General features: G+C 43.1%; 1 protein-coding gene and 1 long non-coding RNA gene across 5 annotated transcripts in view; one reads left to right on the top strand and one right to left on the bottom strand.

The window, feature by feature from the left end:
- CASP7 (caspase 7) overlaps positions 1 to 2,178 on the top strand; it is a 51,547-nt gene extending 49,369 nt beyond the window's left edge. For both annotated transcript variants that reach the window (XM_017892504.1, XM_017892503.1), the window contains exon 7: positions 572 to 2,178. In XM_017892504.1, the coding sequence (XP_017747993.1) occupies positions 572 to 801 (230 nt within the window). In that variant the 3' untranslated portion in view covers positions 802 to 2,178. The remainder of the gene's footprint in view (positions 1 to 571) is intronic.
- A 4,233-nt stretch (positions 2,179 to 6,411) lies between these two features.
- Positions 6,412 to 20,714, bottom strand: part of LOC108542473 (uncharacterized) — a 37,473-nt gene continuing 23,170 nt past the window's right edge. For 2 of the 3 annotated variants that reach the window (XR_001889285.1, XR_001889286.1), the window contains 2 exons: positions 14,675 to 14,806; positions 6,412 to 6,701 (listed from right to left, as the gene is read on the bottom strand). This is a non-coding gene — a long non-coding RNA (uncharacterized LOC108542473). The remainder of the gene's footprint in view (positions 6,702 to 14,674; positions 14,807 to 20,714) is intronic. The other variant, XR_001889287.1, reaches the window with a different exon arrangement.

Below are 20,714 nucleotides of genomic sequence, written 5' to 3'. Positions count from 1 at the left end.
TTCCTCGTTCCTCTAGATTTCTTCAGCAAGGTCCACCTCTACTCCCGTGTACCCCAGCAGCAGGAACACATCTCAGAATTCTTCAAGGTTCCCTGCAAATTCCTTCTCTAGTAGATTTGGGTTAGAAAGTAGCACTGACCCCCAAAGGGTAGTGAGGAGTTCCAGAGTTATGGAATAGACCTCCAGCATTTCCTTTGGAAGTCTGCATGTGCAGATCTGTTTCACACCCACGTATCTGATATTTATCAGGTGGGTACCTCCATGAGAACTGACACAGGAGAGTACCCTGGCACCATCCACCAAGGCTGGCCCTTAGTGATGTTGTCTGTCATAGGATTTCCATACTGAAATACCTAAAGCATTTTCTAGCATCTTCATGCCAACCCTCTAAATCTCAGATGTTTGCTCTCTGAGCACACCAGCATAATTCTCATTAATGACTTGTGTGCAGAGTAGAGTGAAATCATTTCTGAAAAGCAGGTGTAAAAGCCCCATATAGTCAGTCTCGTTGGTGAGTGGAGCAGCTGTCAGAATTAGCTGATTTGATTATCTCCTTTCTTTCCTGTTGAAGGCTATTACTCGTGGAGGAGCCCAGGAAGAGGCTCCTGGTTTGTGCAAGCCCTCTGCTCCATCCTGGAGGAGCACGGGAAAGACCTGGAGATCATGCAGATCCTCACCAGGGTGAATGACAGAGTCGCCAGGCACTTTGAGTCTCATTCTGATGACCCACGCTTCCATGAGAAGAAGCAGATCCCCTGTGTGGTCTCTATGCTCACGAAGGAACTCTACTTCAGTCATTAGCCATATCAGGGGTGCATTCTAGCTGAGAAGCAATGGATCACTCGTTAATGAATCAGAATTTTTTTTTTTTTTTGATGCTCTTGAAATATTCAGAAATTCTCCAGGATTTTCATTTCAGGAAATGTATTGATTCAACAGGGAAGAAACTTTCTGGTGCTGTCTTTTGTTCTCTGAATTTTCAGAGACTTTTTAAATAATGTTATTCATTTGGTAACTGTGTAACTTTCTCTTAAGATTAATTTTCTCTTTGTATGTCTTTTACCTTGTTATTAGACTTAATACATGCAACAAAAGTGACCTCTGGAGAAAGCTTGTGGCTGTGTCCACTGTAATTGGTGGTAACAGTGGTAGGCAGAGTCATGTTTGCACTTGGCAAAGAGAATCCCAATGTTTGACAAAACACAGCCAAGGGGATATTTACTGACCTTTATTGCAGAATGTGGGTATTGAGTGTGATTTGAATGATTTTTCACTGGCTTAGGGCAGATTTTCATGCAAAAGTTCCCAGATAAGAGGATAAAAAGCTGAATGATTCTGATATGTATCCATCAGGATCCAGTCTGGAAAACAGAAACCATTCTAGGTGTTTCAACAGAGGGAATTTAATACAGGAAGTTGACTTACATAGATGATAAAAGAGAAGCCAAACAGCAAGAAGCTGTTAACACACCCAGGGCTATGACGATAATGAGAAGAGGTTTGGTTTCCTGAGTCTAGTAGTCGGATCATCCAGAGGAGCTGGAACCATGGTGGGGGCTGCCTACTGGGAGGTAGGACCACTAATGGATTGTGGAAAGTGGAGCCATGACAAGGACAAAGCCACTGCCTGAGATGGATTGAGCTGAGTCAGATACAGAGAATACCTTGGTCTCACCTCTCCTGCCCTCACATCTTCCACCAGCACCTTACCGCCCAGGCCTACCTGGAAGCCACTTTACCAAGGGCCTTGGAAGAGCAAGGGACAGTGAGGCAGGAGAATAACAAGAAATGGATGTAAGCCTGGCCCATAATGCGAACATAAGTAATCACTAATGCTCAACAATTCATCCATTCAATCATTTATTCATTGGGTTGTCAGATAGTCTATGTATGTGTAAAACAATCTGTTTTGGTTTCATGTACAAAATCTGTTATAGCTTTAAAATATATCTGGAACTTTTTAGATAATTCCAAGCCTTATTTTGAGTAAATATTTGTTACTTTTAGTTCTATAAGTGAGGAAGAATTTATGGCAAAGATTTTTGGCACTTTGTTTTCAAGGTGGTGGTACCTTTTGAATTCTTGATAAATGACTGTTTTTTTCTGCCTAATAGTAACTGGATAACAAACAAATGTTCGTATGTATTGATTAAAAATGTGGTTGCTTAATTCCTAACCTGTCCGGTTTGCTTTCCTTTTGAAGTTATTTATGACGATGGAGAAATGAGAAAACAGGATAAGAATTGACCCTATTGGCTGGGCGCAGTGGCTCACGCCTGTAATCCCAGCACTTTAGGAGCCCGAGGTAGGTGGATCATTTGGGGTCAGGAGTTCGAGACCAGCCTGGCCCACATGATGAAACCCCATTTCTACTAAAAATGCAAAAAAATTAGCCGGTATGGTGGTGGGCACCTGTAGTCCCAGCTACTCAGGAGGCTGAGGCAGGATAATTGCTTGAACCCAGGAAGTGGAGGTTGCAGTGAGCCAAGGTCGAGCCACTGTACTCCAGCCTAGGCGACAGAGTGAGACTCTGTCTCAAAAAAAAAAAAGAAGAAAGAAGAAAGAAGAAAAGAAGAAGAAGAAGAAGAAGAGGAAGAGGAAGAAGAAGAAGAGGAAGAAAGAGAAGAAAAGAAGAAGAAGAAGAAGAAGAGGGGGAGGAGGAGGAGGAGGGGGAGGAGGAGGAGGAAGAAAAGAAGAAGAAGAAGGAGAAGGAAGAAAAGAGAGAAGAGAAGAAGAAGAAAGAAGAGAAGAAGAAGAGAAGAAGAAGAAGAAAGAAGAAAGAAGAAGAAGAAGAAAAGAAGAAGAAAGAAGGAGAAGAATTGACCCCTGTTGACTTGACCTCAACACATAATATATAATTTTTTTGAAGTTAGTACACTAATAAGTAGGTAATTACTTGGGAAGCCAGGACTCTTCACATGAAGGGTTAATCAACTTAGAAAGATGTTTGTGATGGGCTGCCATTTATTAATTTTGGCAATAAAATCAGATAACATAAAAGTATCTGCTTTCAAATAAGAAAACTAATTTTGAGTGCATTTATTAGACTTGTCCCTGGTTTCCTGCCATCTAAATTGGAGATCATAACAAGCATCCACACTGCTATTCCCAGAATTCTCAGGCTGTTCTTTGGAAAATAAGCTATATCTAATAAAGATCTCTATCACAGAAATCAAAGGGCCTAAGCGCATTGCAATTTGAAGTAACACCATACAATCTAGTTATTTGCCTTGTAACCTTCATTAAAGGGAAAGAAATGCTCCCAAGTGTCAGGATTAATTTTTCCTGAATTTTCTGGGAAGTTATAGCTTACAGATAATGAATATGACCTTTCATCCCTTAGACTTTTAATAAAGTCTTAGTCCTTGAATACTTCCATGGGCAGACACTTATTTATTGAGATCAGAAATCTGAGTTCAACTTGGAAATGTGTTCAGTCATACCACCTTCATTCTAAACTTTCCAGACTTTTTATATTCCAAAATTCTGATGACAAGTTACCCTAAAGGAGAGCTCAGTCCTGATGAATATACAATCCCAATTCTCATCGTTGTTCAGAACCCCAGTTCCTCCTCGCAGGAGTATCAGGGCGCTGCCCTTGTCCTATGGGAAGACAGTGCAGACTACAGCTTTCCCACTGGCTTTTATGAGCTCAAAGCTGGATTTCTGTTTGGATTTTCATTTTCCTCAAGGTGCCATTAGGTTATTTAAGTTTTTAGTTATCGGGTCAGGCACGGTGGCTCATGCCTGTAATCCTAGCTCTTTGGGAGGCTGAGGCGGGCAGATCACTTGAGGTCAGGAGTTTGAGACCAGCCTGGCCAACATGGTCAAACCCCGTCTCTACTAAAAATACAAAAATTAGCCAGGCACAGTGGTGGACACCTGTAGTCCCAGTTACTCCAGAGGCTGAAGCAGAAGAATAGCTTGAACCTGGGAGGTGGAGTTTGCAGTGAGCTGAGATCGTGTCACTGTACTCCAGCAACAGAGCTAGACTCCATCTCAAAAAAAAAAAGGAAAAAAAAAATATTTTTTAAATGTTTTAACTATTAATACATTCACAGACAGCTTTGGGCTCTGCCCTGGCCTTTTTGTCTGAGCAAATTTCCACAAGCTGTCATCAGCCCAATGTGTTTATGAATTGCTACAAATTGGTCTGAAAGTCCTGTGGTCACTGAATTTACATGATTTAAAACCTCGAGGAAACCAAGGCCTCTCTGTGAGAAAGAAAACGACATCCACCAAAATGCCCTAGACACTGGCTGACAAATCCCTTATTTTGCCCTGTTGTGCAAATCTGAAGTCACCTGAAATCTTTTATTATCAGCTACTCTGGTGACCAAGGATTGATTGCCTTTGACTTCCTGGAAGCACGCTATTTTTGCCAGCTTTTCATCTTTCAGGCCCTTTTCCAGAAAACATCTGGTCAGGTAAGAGGCTGTGTTGGTCATCAGTTTATGGCAACAATTCTTCTGTGTTAATTAGCCACTGGACGAATAGCAGCAGCCCGGGTATCCCGAAGAGTTCTTCAAAGACGTGCAGATCAGAAAGCTACTTTACACTGTTTGCCTTGTAAATGTTTTAGTGTCTTGCAACACTGAGTGAGTGCCTGGACTGGCCACATCAGCATCCCCTGGGAGCTTGTCAGAAATGCAGACTCTCAACCCCGCCCCAGACCTACTCAACGTGAATCTGCGTTTTAACCAGATTCCCAAGTGGTCCATGTGTACATTACAGTTTAGGAAGCTCTATTTTGAGGGCAAGGACCACCTGTGTGTGTATATATATATATATATACACACATATATATATATATATTTTTTTTTTTTTGGTCTCCCCTCTGCACTGAACATGGAGGTGATAGTACATGCCTACAAAAAATTAATAAAACAATATTTTGGAGCTTTCATGGAAGACAGGTTTTCAAGCTCTAATAATCTCTCAAAACTCCACTGACCGGGCGCGGTGGCTCAAGCCTGTAATCCCAGCACTTTGGGAGGCCGAGACAGGTGGATCACGAGGTCAGGAGATCGAGACCATCCTGGCTAACACGGTGAAACCCCATCTCTACTAAAAAATACAAAAAACTAGCCGGGCGAGGTGGCGGGCACCTGTAGTCCCAGCCACTCGGGAGGCTGAGGCAGGAGAATGGCGTGAACCCGGGAGGTGGAGCTTGCAGTGAGCTGAGATCCAGCCACTGCACTCCAGCCCGGGCGACAAAGCGAGACTCCGTCTCAAAAACAAAACAAACAAACAAACAAACAAACAAAAACTCCACGTTACCCTTAAAGTATATAGTACACTTTTTACTTTCTTTACCCATCTCCCTGTTAAATACGCCTTTGCTGCATAAAAGGATTATATGATCTCAAAGTGTCTGTGAATGTGAATTGCAGCCTTTAAAATGTTTTCATAAACATAATGGGATTAAAGGAGCCATTTCTTGCATGTTTTTGGTGGTGGCAGGACTGCTGAGCATTGAGGCTTCAGAGCTTGTTTTTTCCACCCATCCTGTCCCTAGAGTCCAGTGGACACTGGAGCCAGTGTGCCCTCAGGCCATATCTATCACCTTTTTGATAGACCTCAGGGCTTTGTTTTGGATCAGGTGGCAAATAATTCTTTTTGATACATACATCATTAACACAAACACACCAAGGGCATATGTGGAAAGCCCAGCCACTACCACAGTACTGATGTGGACGCGGAAACTCCATTAGCTTGTAGGTTCATGCAGGAACGGCTCTCTAAAAGTACGCAACAAACATCAGAAAACACAAAAGTCAAATACGATGAGTTTGCTTCGGCATAAGTTTTGGTTTTTATGGCACTATGAATATTTATGGCACTGCAGTTTTCTAACAAATTTGTTGTAATCATTTAAAGCCAAACTATGTCAAAGAATTTAAATTTGGAAGGCACATGGGATTATGGCTGCAAATAAACAAGGCTGCGCATTTCTCGAGCTTTAAGGGTCTGGCCCAAGTAAATAGTATAAGATTTAGAAAAGAGTTGGGAAAGAGGAAAGTGTAAATGGTAAGATAGGTTTGGTCTCCGTTGCTAGTTCTAGCTTCAGTTATTTAAAGCAGATCTCAATTAGCACAGCATCAAACTTTTTAGCAGAGGTGCTTTTAACCATTCATGTTTAAAAATTAGGCTCTGAGTCTGATCCAAGTTCTAATCCTAACTCTGTCATTTAACCATTTAATACTCACATAACCTTAGGCCGTCCTTCAGTTTCCTCATCTCCATATGAGGATGGTAATGTGAAGATTAATGAGATAATGTATATGAAGTGCTTAGTGTAATGCCTGGCACAAAGTTGTAACCAAAAGAGGGTCTGGCTGCTCACCACTTACAGAAAGAAGCCAAAATAACAAGAACGAGGTGTGATCAAAAGAGCGTGAATTTTATTATCCATTGCCAGCAAGGGGAAAAGGCCAGAATCCTTTTGGAAAATTGCTAGCTTTTCCATTTCTGGAGAGAGGGCAACGGTTTAAGAATAGAGGCTTGGAATACAGAGAGGTAGGAGGGGCTAGGAGGTGCCAGGTGGCATGTTTCACTCCGGTGGCTTATCTTGAATTATTATTCCAACTGGCAAAGGGGCCAGTGCCATCTTGGGCCCAACCAGGTTACAAATTAATTGCAGTCAATCGTGCAGTTAATGTCTCGCTGGAAGTGAACTCCATCCTTGAAGTCGTCTTCTACTAGGGAGAGAATTCCAGAGATGCCTCATCCATATCAGGATTCGGCCCCTGAAGCTTCTAAGGAAATACATGACAAGATAAGTGAGCATGGTGTGAGCTTAACAAGAATCTAGGTAAATAAATGTGCATAGGCATGGGAGCATAAGGTGGGAAAGGAAAGAGAAAAAAAAAAACGTTCTTAAAACAGTATTTGAAGCTAAGCCGCTCGGTTATAAAGTAATTGATGAGTAGTGGATATCAAAGATGATGGTGATGAATGATGATGATGACGATGACATGAGGCTCATGGAGGGGCAAGAATGGAAGATGCCCTCCTGGATGCCTCCACTTGCTCTTTCTACCTCCAGGTCTCTTCCTTGGTCATGCTCTTCAGTCTATGCTTTCAACCTGAGGTCTCCCAGAAGTGAAGGGATTAGATCAGTGATTGCTTTATTCAGCAAACATTCAAAGAGTTCTACTAGATGCCAGATGTTATATTAGGATGAGGCTAAAAAGATGACCAAGAAAGGATGCTTATATCAAAGGAGGTGAACAAATCCCTCCAGGGCTTAGTGGCTGTAACAGAGTCATGTGTACATTACCCAGGAATACAGAGGGGGTGCGTCCTGCCTGGGGAGTCCGAGACGGGTTCCAAAGGAAATATTTTCATCATCTTCCATTCCAGCCTCCCAAAAAGGCTGCAGGGAAGGTGGTGGAGAGGAAATTAAGGTTAGCAGGCAGAAGACAGCCTGAGAATTCCTGGAAGATCTGTTTAGGAAGGAAATCACTATGCCGCACTGCATCCTCATTGCAAATCAATAGGTCTGGGGTGGAGACAAGGAATCTGCCTGTTTAACCAACCTTCCTAGATATTCTGAGGCAGGTGGTCCTCAGACAACAGGCTTTACTCTGATACCAAAAGATCCGCAGGAGTGGCAGCAAAGCCCAAATTAAACAGCTGAAAAAGATCACCCAGAGACCAGCAGTGCATTGGCTGTTCACAGACCCAGCTAGCCATCCTATCCCCAGATTGAATAGCAAAGGATTCAGGGCATAAATGAGTTCAGTACTGGAGCATTCTTGTCCAGAAACTTCCAGAGGCTGCACAGAAACACCAAACCCATGTTGACAGGCTAGTTTGAGGAAGGCTGCGAAGTGTGAGGGAGGGGTGGATCAGCAGACAGCTTTCAGTGCACGGGTCCAGGTGCACCGGCTTCTCCAGCTGGTGTCAGCAGGCGCACCTGTTTCTCTTCCTCTCGATTGCATCACTTAGGCAATCATTTCTAGACAAGATGGGCCACTCATGTATTCCCTCGCCTCCAGTGCCTCACAGGTGCCACAATGCAAAAATGCTCCCCTTAACAACATTTTGAGGTTGACATTTTTAAAGGAACTTTTCTCTACAGCACCTTTTGTAATTATCTAGATTAATGTTAAGTAGTGAAGGGAACACAGAATTCTCAAGTGAATGTGTGTGTGTGTGTGTGTGTGTGTGTGTGTGTGTGTGTGTGTGTGTGTGTGTGTTTTAAATATATTAGGGTATAGGACATATTCTCAAACGCTTAGGAAAATCAGCTTTTGCAAATTATCTTTTCTAAAGCTTCCAGCTGCCTTAAGTGCTGACAGTTTTTAAGCACTGAGATGAAAGAGACAAATTCTTTTTCTTTTGTGTTGCTAATTACAATTTTGCTTGGCATAATGTAGCCTGCTTTCCTCTTGAGACATTTGCCAGCATATATTAATTGCACAAATATTTACAGAGGGCCAAAGCACAGGAGAAGCTTATACCAAACAAGATACCGAACACTTGGAAAAAAGCCTCTTTGACACATATTTGTGGCCAGTTACCCAGAATCAGCATAAACTATTTGCCCCTTAGCCTCAGCAAATGTGTTTAAAGAACATGTCCCCGGGTTGATTTAGTGTTGACTTTGCTGGCAATGACTCCTGAAATCTTTCTTCCAGAACCTTGTGGTGACAACTTTTTTTTTTTCAGGGTTAAAAATAAGGTTTCCAAGAATATGTATGCATCTTATGGGTTGCTATATTGTCAACACTTTTAATCTCTCAAGTCACCCACATGGAATGGAAAAAGGTTTATCCAATGATTGTTCCACACCCCAGGAGTTGCAGAAAGCCAAATTGAGCAAGTCTGGAAAACTTGAATAGCTAAGCCACAAGGCCCTCAGTACCATCTTCTTGTTTTCCTGTCATGCTAATTAAGAAAAAAAAGGCCCTGGTGTCAGACAGTCCCAGGTTCAAATCCCAACTTTGGCACTTCCAAGCTGTATGACCTCAGGAGTCTCTTAATCTCTCCAACCCATTCTTCTTTCATCCTCAAATAGAATTAGTCCTATGTGAGTACCTAGGAAATAATGCCTGTCTCCACAGATCTTGTGCCCACCTCACAGGGATGTTGGGCAGAGCTAAGGAAATAACACACAGAAATGGCTTTGCAAACTCCCCAAAAATCTAAAATCAAATAAGGAGACATTTCCTTTGTTGGGTGTTGTTATGAAAACTGAGTCATCAAGCAAAAGGCAAGTAAATGTTGGGTTGTGTTTTTTAAACCAGCTTGAACTTATCAATAATTGAGGCTACAGAAAGGAGATTAGGATGGGGGGAACAAAAGGACATGCAAATGATGCTGACATACAGAAGAGGTTCTTTTTGAGGATAACGGCTACCCATGCAGTGGAGAGGAAGAATGTCTTCCAAAAGCAATGTAGTCAAGCTGCTGGAGATCATAGGCAGGAAAGAGAAGGGCATAAGATACTGGCCTGAGCTTTAGAAGAGGAGTGAGCTCTGAGTGTAGAGTTGCCATATGAAATAGAAGATGCCCAGTTAAATTGGAATTTCAGTTAGAAAAACCATTTTTTAATATATATATCACAACTATTGCACAAAATATACTAAAAACTTAATTGTTGTTTATCTAAAATTTCAGTTTAAATGGGTGCCCTGTGTGGTTTTTTTGTTTGTTTTTTGTTTTGAGACGGAGTCTAGCTCTGTAGCCCAGGCTGAAGTGCTGTGGCACGATCTTGGCTCACTGCAACCTCCACCTCCTGGGTTCAAGCGATTCTCCTGCCTCAGCCTGCCTGAGTAGCTGAGATCACAGGTGTGTACCACCAAGCCTGCCTAGGGTTCTTTTTTGTTGTGTTTCTTTGTTTATTCTCCTAAATTTGGCAGCCCTAGCCTAACTCTGTAGACCATTGCTGTAGCTCCATTGCCTCATCTTAGCCCTGAATGCCCACCTCACAGTGATGTTGGGAGGAGCCGGGAAAATAACACACAAAAATGGCTTTGCAAACTCCCAAAAAATCTAAAATCAAGTAAGGAGACATTTCCTTTGGTGGGTGTTCTTATGAAAACTGAGTCATCAAGCAAAAGGCAAGTCTTTGTGAATTTAAGAAGTATGGAAAATTTTAAGGAGTCTATGGAGTTGATTTTTTTTTTTTTTTAATAAAATCTCGCTCTGTAGCCCAGGCTGGAGTGCAATGGAGTGATTTTGGCTCACTGCAACCTCCGCCTCCCAGATTCAAGCGACTCTCCTGCCTCAGCCTCCTGAGTAGCTGGGATTACAGGCATGGGCCACCATGCCCGGCTAATTTTTGTAGTTTTAGTAGAGACGAGATTTTGCCATGTTGGCCAGGCTGGTCTCGAACTCCTGACCACAGGCGATTCACCTGCCTCAGCCTCCCAAAGTGCTGAGATTACAGGCATGAGCCACCACACCCAACCAGTGGAGTTGATTTTTAAGAGGAGTTCTAAAGACTCTAATGAGAGGGACTACATGTGATGACTGTCAACACCAGCAACACCTTAGAGTCACCTGGAGAGGTTTCTAATCTCAATGCCCAGGCAGCACCCCAGACCAACTAAATCAGGATCTCTCAGGCTGGCACCCAGCAATCAGTGTTGTTAAACCTTTCCAGGAGATTCCCATTTGCAGCCAAGCTTCTCACCAGTGGTAGAATAGTCCCAAAGGGGTGAGCTGAACAGTTCAGAAACTTTAGAGCTTAAGGAGAGTCCTAAGGGATAGCTACACCTTTTATGAGACTGGTTATAAGAGGGGAAGAGGAAAAGAAAACCAAACAAAAGCAGGAGAGAATTTGGAAAAAAAAAATAGATATATTCTATCAGCTTTTTCAAAAATGTATGTTTTAAAACACTAAAATAAGTACCAAGGGCAAAAGAGCATGATCACTTTAAAAAACAGGAAATTTGGGTATGTGCTAGAAATAGTTGATTAAGAATGCCAGGTAAGAGTTTGCTATAATCAACCAGCACCTAACAGTGTCCCACGTACCCAACAGGGACAATGGTCCCTCTCATTTGAGAGCACAAAAAGATCCTTTTGTGATTGAAAGGGGCTGTGTTGGAGGATTTGTATTTTCAATGAAATTACACAGTTGGTTCACAATTTCTCTTCCAGCTTGACAGGACTTGTGGGAGCTGAAGACCAATTTCTCTTTCAGGCATAAAGATATGAGAGATGTGGGTGGCTCTGTAAAAATGCACACATCCGTGTTCTAGGTAAACCACAGCTACGTGGGAAGTCACCACTTACCCTTAACTGTCCATGACATCCAAAAGGAAGTAATTATATAAATAACCATATGTGTGTGCGTGTGTGTGTGTGTGTTTCAACTAACAAATATTTATTGAACTGTGTGCCAAGCACTGTTGTTGGCACTGAACAAAACAATCTTAGTCCTCATAGGATTTACCTTTTAGTAGGGAAGACAGACAGTTCTAGAGAGAGTGACAGAGAGAGGAGGGTTATAAAGAAAGATAAAGTAGGAGAAGGAGCTCAGAAACAGTGACATGGGAGAGAGGAGTCCATGTCAGACAGAGTGGCTGGGAAAGGCCTCTTTGAGGAGAATATAGCTGGGCAGACACCAGAGTGGAGTGAGGAAGTGGACCACATGGCTGTGTGAAAGAGCAGTGTTCTCGGTGGAGCAAGCAGCAAATGCAAAGGCCCTGGGGCAGCTACCACCTGGGCCTCTTTGAGAAGCATCAAGAAAGCCAGGGTTTGCTGGTGGGAATGTAAACTCATACAGCTGCTACAAAAACAGTGTGGACATTCCTTAAAGAACTAAAAGTAGAACTATCATTTGATCCAGCAATCCCACTACTGGTTATCTACCCAGAGGAAGAGAAGTTATTATTCGAAAAAGATACTTGCACACATATATTTATAGCAGCACAATTCACACTTGCAAAATCATGGGAACCAACCCAAATCCCCATCAATCAATGAGTGGATAAAGAAACTGTGAGATAGATAGATATATATATATATGTATATATGATGGAATACTACTCAGCCATAAAAAGGAATGAATTAACAGCATTTGCAGTGACCTGGGTGAGATTGGAGACTCTTATTCTAAGTGAAGTAACTCAGGAGTGGAAAATCAAACATCATATGTTCTTACCGATATGTGGGAGCTAAGCTATGAGGACGCAAAGGCATAAGAATGATACAATGGACTTTGGGGACTTGGGAAGAAGAGTGGGAGGGGGATGAGGGCTAAAAGGCAACATACATGGTGCAGTGTGCACCGCTCAGCTGATGGGTGCACAAGGATCTCACAAATCACCACTAAGGAACTTATGTAACCAAATACCATCTGTACCCCAATAACTTATGGAAAAATAAAATAATAACTTTAAAAAAAAAAGCCAGTATTGCAGAGCAGGGTGCTGAAAGCAGGGGCAAAAGGCAGGCAGGGCCAGATCAGTCAGGCTTTCAGCCGTGGCAAGCACATTGTATTCCTTCTAATGAAACGGGAAACCATTGCAGGGATTGGAGCAGGGGAGTGACAGGATCTGATGCACGATTGTGAAAGGCACTCTGGAGAATGGATTAGCAGGAGAATGAGTGGAGCAGGGAGCCAGGTGGGAGGCTGCTGCTGTCATGACCTAGGTGGAAATGATGGCAGGTGGAATGGGTCATGAGAAGGCGTCCGATTTGGGCGTGGCCTTTTTTTAAAAAAAAAACCACTTTATTGAGGTATGATTGACACGCAAAAAGCTGTTGCATATTTAATATATATAACTCAGTGAGTCTGGGGATAAGTATACACTTACTGAGCAAGAGCCAGTAGGATTTGCTGATAAATTTGAGGTGGCAATGTGAGGAAAGACTAGAAATCATTAGCCGGGCTGGTGGCACAAGCCTGTAGTCCCAGCTCCTCGGAAGGCTGAGGCATGAGAATCACTTGAACCCAGGAGGCGGAGGTTGCAGTGAGCCAAGATCACGCCACTGCACTCCAGCCGGGGCGACAGAGCGAGACTCCATCTCAAAATTAAACAAAAACAGGCTGGAAATCCAGGATGACCTCAAGGTTTTGGGCTTAAGCAGGTGGATGACACGGGGCTGTTTCCTGAGATTGGGAACAACTTTGATGCAAGAGGTAAGGATGATGAAAATCAAAATTTCTGTTTTATGCAAGCTGTTTAAGATACCTGCTAGATATCTGTGGTAGACTCTTCCATTAACCCACCCAATATCCATCCACTGTCTCTGTATTAGTTTCCAATTGCTACTGTAACAGACTATCACAAATTTAGGGACTTAAAACAATACAAATTGATTCTCTTTGAGTTATGGAGGTCAGAAGTTTAAAACCAAGATGTCAGCATGGCTGGGTACAGTGGCTCACACCTGTAATCCCAGTATTTTGGAAAGCCAAAGCAGGAGGATAGCTTGAACTCAGGATTTCAAGACCAGCCTGGGCAACATAGTGAAACCTTTTGTATTTCTAAAAAAAATACAAAAAGTAGCCAGGCATGGTGGCATGAACCTGTAGTCCCAGTTACTCAGGAGGCTCAGGTGGGAAGATGGCTTGAGCCCCAGAGGTTCAGGCTGCAGTGAGCCAAGATCATACCACAGCACTCCAGCCTGGGCAATAGAGTGAGACCCTGTCTCAAAAAAAAAAAAAAAAAAAAAAAAAAAAAAAAAAAAAAAAAAAAAGCCAGGCACGGTGACTCATGCCTGTAATCCCAGCACTTTGGGAGGCCGAAGTGGGTGGATCGCCTGAGCTCAGAAGTTCAAGACCAGCCTGGCCAACATGATGAAACCTGTCACTACTAAAAGTACAAAAATTAGCTGGGCGTGGTGGCTGGTGCCTGTAATCCCAGCTACCCAGGAGGCTGAGGCATGAGAATTGCTTGAACCTGGGAGGCAGAGGTTGCAGTGAGCTGAGATCACACCACTGCACTCCAGCCTGGGTGACAGAGCGAGACTTGTCTCAAAAAAAAAAATAATAAAAAAAAATAAAGATGTCCACAGGGCTGGTTCCTTCTGTAGGCTCTAGAGAAGAATACATTTTCCTTTCTTTTTCCAGTTGCTAGAACCTGCCCACATTCCTTGGCTCCTAGCTCCTTCCTCTACCTTCAGAGCCATCAGAGTAGCATTTTTCCCCTGCTCTGGCCTTAGCCCTCCCTCTTGTAAGGACCCTTGTGACTATGCTGGGCCTGCCTTGAGGTTACGGGCATCCCCATTCTACCTGAATCAGTTTCATCTTCCCATCCCCAGATTCTTAACTACATTTGCAAAGTCCCTTTTCCCATGTAAGGCAACTGAGTTCAGAATAGCAATGTACTCAACTAAAATCACATTTTACATGCCTATTTGCAAGTAAAGATGACAACAGCACCTTCCCAAGAAGACTGTAGTAGATGCTGGTGGTGGCTGCCCATATCTCCTCATGCTAATCATGTCAGTGCACTGGCCTTTTCTCAACTACCAGAATCCATTTGTTTTTGCCCCAAGGATTCCTCTGATCCCTTGAGCCCCCTTTGCTACATGTATGACAGGCAAGAAATGCCAATAAATTAATGTCCCCTGACAATTGACAGGGTTGATATATAAACACCCCAGCTCCCTCCCCACTGGATGGAATAACTCTGAGGCAGGTGTTTTCCACCCGCTCCAAGTGTTTCCCAGTGCGATTCAGCTCCTGTTACCCTCAGGGATAACTTACCTGACATGAAAGCTTTCATCAGCTGGCTTCCCTACCTGGTTGTAAAACAGGGAAAATAATGTCCATGATGCCTGTCTGACAAGGTTTTTGCATGAGCAGAAGACGCTGTCCAAATGCTTTGTAAATGCTAAACTGGAAAATCAATTATGGTGGTGTTATCATGAAACTATTAAGTCTGTTAGGTACCTAAAGATCATCTGGTCAACCCCCATACCCATAAGAAGAAGAAAGGGGACAGACCTGAGGTCTTTAGTGAGTTGAAGCAGAGCAGAAGCATAAAACTCAGTGTCCTAATTCTTGGTCTGCTGGGCTTTAACTCCATCATGATGTTTGTTATCAGATTCTCTCTTAAATGATTTTGACCTTCCTGAAACCTCTATTTACTCATATGTAACATGGAAAGAATTACCTGACACCCACATTGTCACTACATAAAGTACTTGGAGAGTCTTCGAACTCTAAGGGAAGCCCAGCTCCTCTCTTTACAGGTGGGACTCGTGTACAAGTTCAGTTGTAAAGTAGACATGAGGCCCTTCATTTATTGGACAAGCACTTATAATGTGTTTTCTGTATGCCAATCACTGTTCTAAGTTCTTTACAAATATCAGTTCATTAAATCCTCATAACATCTCTATCAAGTATACTATCATCATTCTTGTTTTACAGACAAGGAAACTGAGGCATAGAGAGGTTGAGTAGCTTCTCCAAATTATGGAACATAGCAATGGACCCAGGAAGTCTGATTCCATGCTAGTAAATACTATGCTATGTTGAGTCACCTTCCTTTTTCTTATATTTTCTCTGCCTCCAAACTCCCTCCCCTCATCTTCATCCTTGGGCCAATTAGGTAATGTCCAAATCATAATAGCTCTCATCCAAGATGTTTGACATTTCACAAAACAATTTAATGAAAACTGACTTAAACCATTAGGACGTTTTTAGTTTCCCATAATGAGAAAGTGCAGAGGAAGGATGGAATTCAAGCACAGTTTGGTCCAGAGTTTGCCAAGTCATCCTGACTGCTGCTCTGTATCTCTGTGACTTTCAGTTTTGCCCTTATCCTGTGTCATCTTCATTGCAAGGCTGGCTTCCCTCGTGGAAGCAAAACAGTCTCCCATCCCCATGGGCCCTGCCCAGAGGAAGAGATGGATCCTTTGACCCGGTTTCCCTCTGAGGCTCCCTCTGCCTCTGAACCATGACTGGGCCATTGCTGGGGTCAAGAGTGTGTCTGCTGTCCACAAGTTACATGGATACCCAGGGCAATTGAGACATGGAGGGGTGGGGGGCATTAAATGGAAACTGTTGGCCACACCAGCCTGTAGGACCCAGCCGAGACACTGTCTTCTCCATGAGACCTCCTTCTGTCTCTTTCTCTTCCCGCTTTGGGAGAGTGGCTCTCTCTGAATCCCCATGCTCTTGCTCTGCCTTGCCCTGACAGCACTGACCACTTAATATCCTCATATTATACTCCTTCTGGATTTTCTCCACTTGCCCTTCCACAGCCCCTCTCCACTCTCCTCCACTCTATTGCCCTGAGGGTCCTCAACAGATGGGCCGTTTCTCTAGTTAACCTGTTCCAATCAGACTTTGGCTCCACACCACTCACCAAATGGTTCTTGCCAAAGCCACAATTGCCATTACCCTACCAAATCCATCTCACCCTTCCTCTTGGCAGCATGTGAGGTGGCTGCCCCCCACCCACCCAAACCTTGTCTCTACTGCTAGATGCCACACACTCCTGGTTTTCCGCATGCTCCTCTGAATGCTTCTTGTTAATCTCCTTTGCTGGCTTCTCCCTATCCTACCCCACCCCAGCCCCCCTGCTCCCTCCATGCTGGGCCATGGTCTGGACAACTCACCATATACCTTGACTACGGCCACTACCCCTATAGTGTAGGTTTATCTCATGACTGCAGCTTTCATCAAAATTGGGTTACACTTCTCCCTCCTTTCATCCCTGCAAGCCTAGAGGAGGTGAAGGCTTCCCACTGTTGCTGTACCACCATCCCACCACCATTCCTTGCTGCTCCTTTAACCCTGCCTCCACCTCTGTAGACAGTCCCTGCAATAATTCTCTTCCATAAATCCTTTGAGCATGCTGTTTCCTGCTGGGATCCTGCCTAACACGTTATTTCTGTCCAGATTTATCTGCCATATTAGTTCATAAGGTCCCTAAGAGCAAAGTCTATGTTTAATTCTTTTTTCACAATTCCCAACTGTGCCTGTTATGCAAGTGGTACCAATAAATGCTGAAAGGAAATTTTCTTTCTTATTAACTGCCTTCAACTTAAATAGAAGGTGAAAGGAATGAAGATGTTTTAAAAAGATATACATCTCCTGGAACAATAAACATTTAGAAGTTGAGTTCAGAAGAATAAAAAACTTTAGAAGAATAAAATACGATGCTAAGTGGGATGTGTAGTCTGATTTCCTGGGCTTTACCTGATTCCTCAAATTCATGATTCATACAGAATCCATATGGAATATGCTCTTCCTTCTCCAGGTCCCAGAAATGAAATAGGGTTGCTCCTGTTATGATAGCAGTTGAAGTGGGAAAAAAAAAAAATTGGGCTGCTCTGAGATCCAGAGCAGCAGGGAAGCTCCACCACTGACCAACTAGGAATCACAGGGTTCCAGGGTTACACCACACCGTACAGATGTGATGGGCTGGTGGGAAAGAGGCCACTGCACAGGACCTTAATTTGGGGTTTCCTTCCTACTCCACTTTTTCTTCAATTGCACTGCCACCCCTTCCTTACCAACACTGACTCTTTTGGCACAGTGCCAACCAAGTTAGAACTACTAAGATTCAGGGCCACAACAGCAAAGAAATGAAAGAAAAAAGAAGGAGAACTCATCACCCCTTCCTCTGCCCCAGTGGTGGTCTCACTGGCTGACTCCCAGTCTGAAATCTTTGGGCCATCCTCTGTCACCTGTGTACATTCCCTAATCCCCAGAAACTGGACCCAGGCTGTTCTCTTTAAATAAGGAAGAATCTGACTTCAATTTTCTGTGGATCTCCAAGTCCTCTTTTGGCATCTACATCTGCTTTTGCTCTAACAGATGAATCCAGATACAAAAATGGACACAGGTATGTATGTGTATTGGGGGAAGCAGGTAGAGTTAATTACCTTTACTCTGTTTCTCATGTTTTTAAAATGTTTAGAGAACTTTAAAAGGACTTTGCTCCATTAACTGGACATCCATGTGAATGGCCAAACACATTAGCCCCTCAGTTCCTTGACCTCCTCATCACCAATGACCTTCTATGCTACATAGCTACCTGCGCCTTGCAATTTCTCTATTTTAAGATCGATCAAACATGTTCCTTCCAAGCACTACTTCCTATCCTTCAGTCAGCTTGTACCATCTGTCTTCGATGGCACATCTCACTAGGAATCGCCACCCAGGATTCTTCTCCCCAAGAATCTCCTTGTATCTCCTTTACCTTTTTATGTCCTTGGTTATTTCCTCCTTATGACCCTCTGATTCCATAAGTCAACATTTCAAGCATTCTTTAGCAAGTGTCCTAAACTCCCTTGCTCCTTTGTCCTTCTGTGGCATCTTCCTAGCAAAAATGCTAAGCTGAAATGAACCCCAGGCCCTGGCTCCCCCATGCCTGCTCCTGAACAGCTGAAGGCCACTGGAGAAAATCACACATCAGGAACCTTGCCAAATTTACAGTCACCAACCTCAATGGACCCACAGTATTCGCAGCATTGAGAAATACTTACAAAGTAAGGAAACACAGTATATAAGGAAGGAACTCTGGGGACCCCAAAAAGTAAGGATTGCATGCTGGTAAAGAACCCAGCAAACAAAACAAAGAAATAGATCAGCAAAGATGAGAACCAAGTGAGAGAGTAACTTGGAAGCAAAGAGAAGAGAAAATTTCAGCAAGGGTTGGCTCACTGCCATTGCCTCTTCTGAGCAAAGTTCTTTGTGTCAGGCCACTCCCTGGGTCAACAGCCAGCCAATAGAAAAGCAGTCATAGGGTAAGATGCTCACCCTGATCCCATCAGTGGTTACTCTTGTGCAAAGTTCAGCCCATTTCATGTCCTTTTGCAGGGGATTGAGAGAGTGGCAGTTTCAGCTGGTAATGGACATTGATCTCAGCAGACATATTGAAAGAATGAGGAAGGGTCTAGAATCTTGAGGTCTTGGAAAGGATGAAGTTAAGAAATGTAAAGCATAGAAGGAAGGGAGATTGCAGTTGGAAAGTGGAGCACCAGAGTCAAAGTTATCAAAGGTCATGCAAGAATGGGTAGTTCCAAGGTCCAGAGTGTAATCATAAGAGTGAGGTACAAAAGTAAAGTAGGAGGGATTACTAATGGAGTATTAAAGTTAGTTTTCTCTGGATCTCCCTGGCCAAATTATGAGCTCTCAAAAAACACTAATCTTTCCATTTCTCTATTATCTATAACACCTGGCACATAGTAGGCACACTGTAAATAAATAAAGAATGGATGGGCATTTAAGCTAGCTACTGGAGATACACTGGTCAGAAGAAACAGACACAGTACTAATGGATTATACAGTCTTGTGGAGAAAGAGACAGACATTAACCAAATAATCAGACAACTGCATCTAAAATTACAAATGGCAAAATGGGTACTGAAGTTAACACTGCACCATGATAATGTGTCATAAAGAATCTGGCCTTGTTTGGGGAGAGAAGGAGTCACTGAGAAGTGATGTCTGAGTGAGAACTGAAGGATGTGTAGTAGTTAGCCAGCAGAAGAAACAGGAGAAGAATGGGCTGGAGAGAGGGAGCAGCACGTACAAAGGTCAAGGTGCTCAGCGTGCAGAGACCAGGAGTAAGAGTTCTTGGAAACGATCTTGAGAGGGAGGCAGGGGATGACGGAGAGAGAGAGGGATGATAATATCTGCAACAGTTATGCTCCATCTTCTTGGCTAGCAGAACCCCAATTTTGTTCAGATAGCAAGGGAAATTATCACAATTGGTGCAAGCCAATGAAATCTCATTTCCTCTTTGCCAATGACTGGTCTTCTTGAGGTAACAGCTGATCAATCCAATCAGATATAAGAGAAAGTCTTATCCAGGACTTGTAGGAGAAATTTTTCTCCATGAAGTGAAAAGCACATAAGGAGAATGCTCATTTTCCCCCAACACTTCCCTGCTGCTTGAGATGGTGTGTTGTGGAAACATGATACTTATGACAGCCAACTTCTGGCCGTATGGAAAAGGCCAAGAAAATCAGAGACATAACCTTAGTTCTGACATCACTGAGTCATCAAAATAAGTCTGGAAATGCTCCACTCCAGACTTCTTGCATGATGTATGATAAATAAATTATAAGCCACTATTGTTGAGTGTTGGGTTTTTTTTTTTCTTTTTTAACAGCTAAAACAGTCCTAACCATAGAGCAATTTCCAAAATCAGTCACGGAAGGGAATCACATAAAATTACACAAAATGCTTTATATCATCAGTTCCTTTCTCTTTACAAACATCGGATGATTCAGACCACAACCAAACAGATGATAGAAAATAGGTCTTGGTTTGATACCATTTTTAACATAATCTAAAAGATACCCTTGTTATTACTTTGTTCTGTGTACAGCTTTCTCCTTGCTTTCCTTGAATTCTTTGTTCCAGAGAAGAGGTATAGTCAGGATGCTTTGGAGTGATGTGACTGATGTCACTCCTTTATCAGTGTCACTGACAAGGACACATTTACTATCCACATGGACAATGAGCATGCGGCACGGAGTGAAAAGGCCTGCACACTAATAAGCCCTTGACTTTGACTCAAAGGCATAATCATAATCAGAGATGAATGGGTACTTAGAGATCTTTGGGAAAGGACAGTAATGGGATTATAAGGCCCAAATATCTGGCAACCTACGCAATGTCACACAGTCAGAGTAGACCGGGAGCAAGGCCAACTGATCTCAGCCCAGGACTCACATAGTGTAGCGTATGAAAGAACACACACAGGCTTTAGAGTCAAGACAGACCAGTCTGATTTCTGTGGGTCACTTACTAGCTGCATGATCCTTAGCTAGTTATTTAATCT

Source organism: Rhinopithecus bieti, unplaced genomic scaffold, assembly GCF_001698545.2.
Source record: "Rhinopithecus bieti isolate Rb0 unplaced genomic scaffold, ASM169854v2 scaffold_21201, whole genome shotgun sequence".
Lineage (NCBI taxonomy): Eukaryota > Metazoa > Chordata > Mammalia > Primates > Cercopithecidae > Rhinopithecus > Rhinopithecus bieti.
This window is presented reverse-complemented; position numbering and strand designations above follow the sequence as displayed.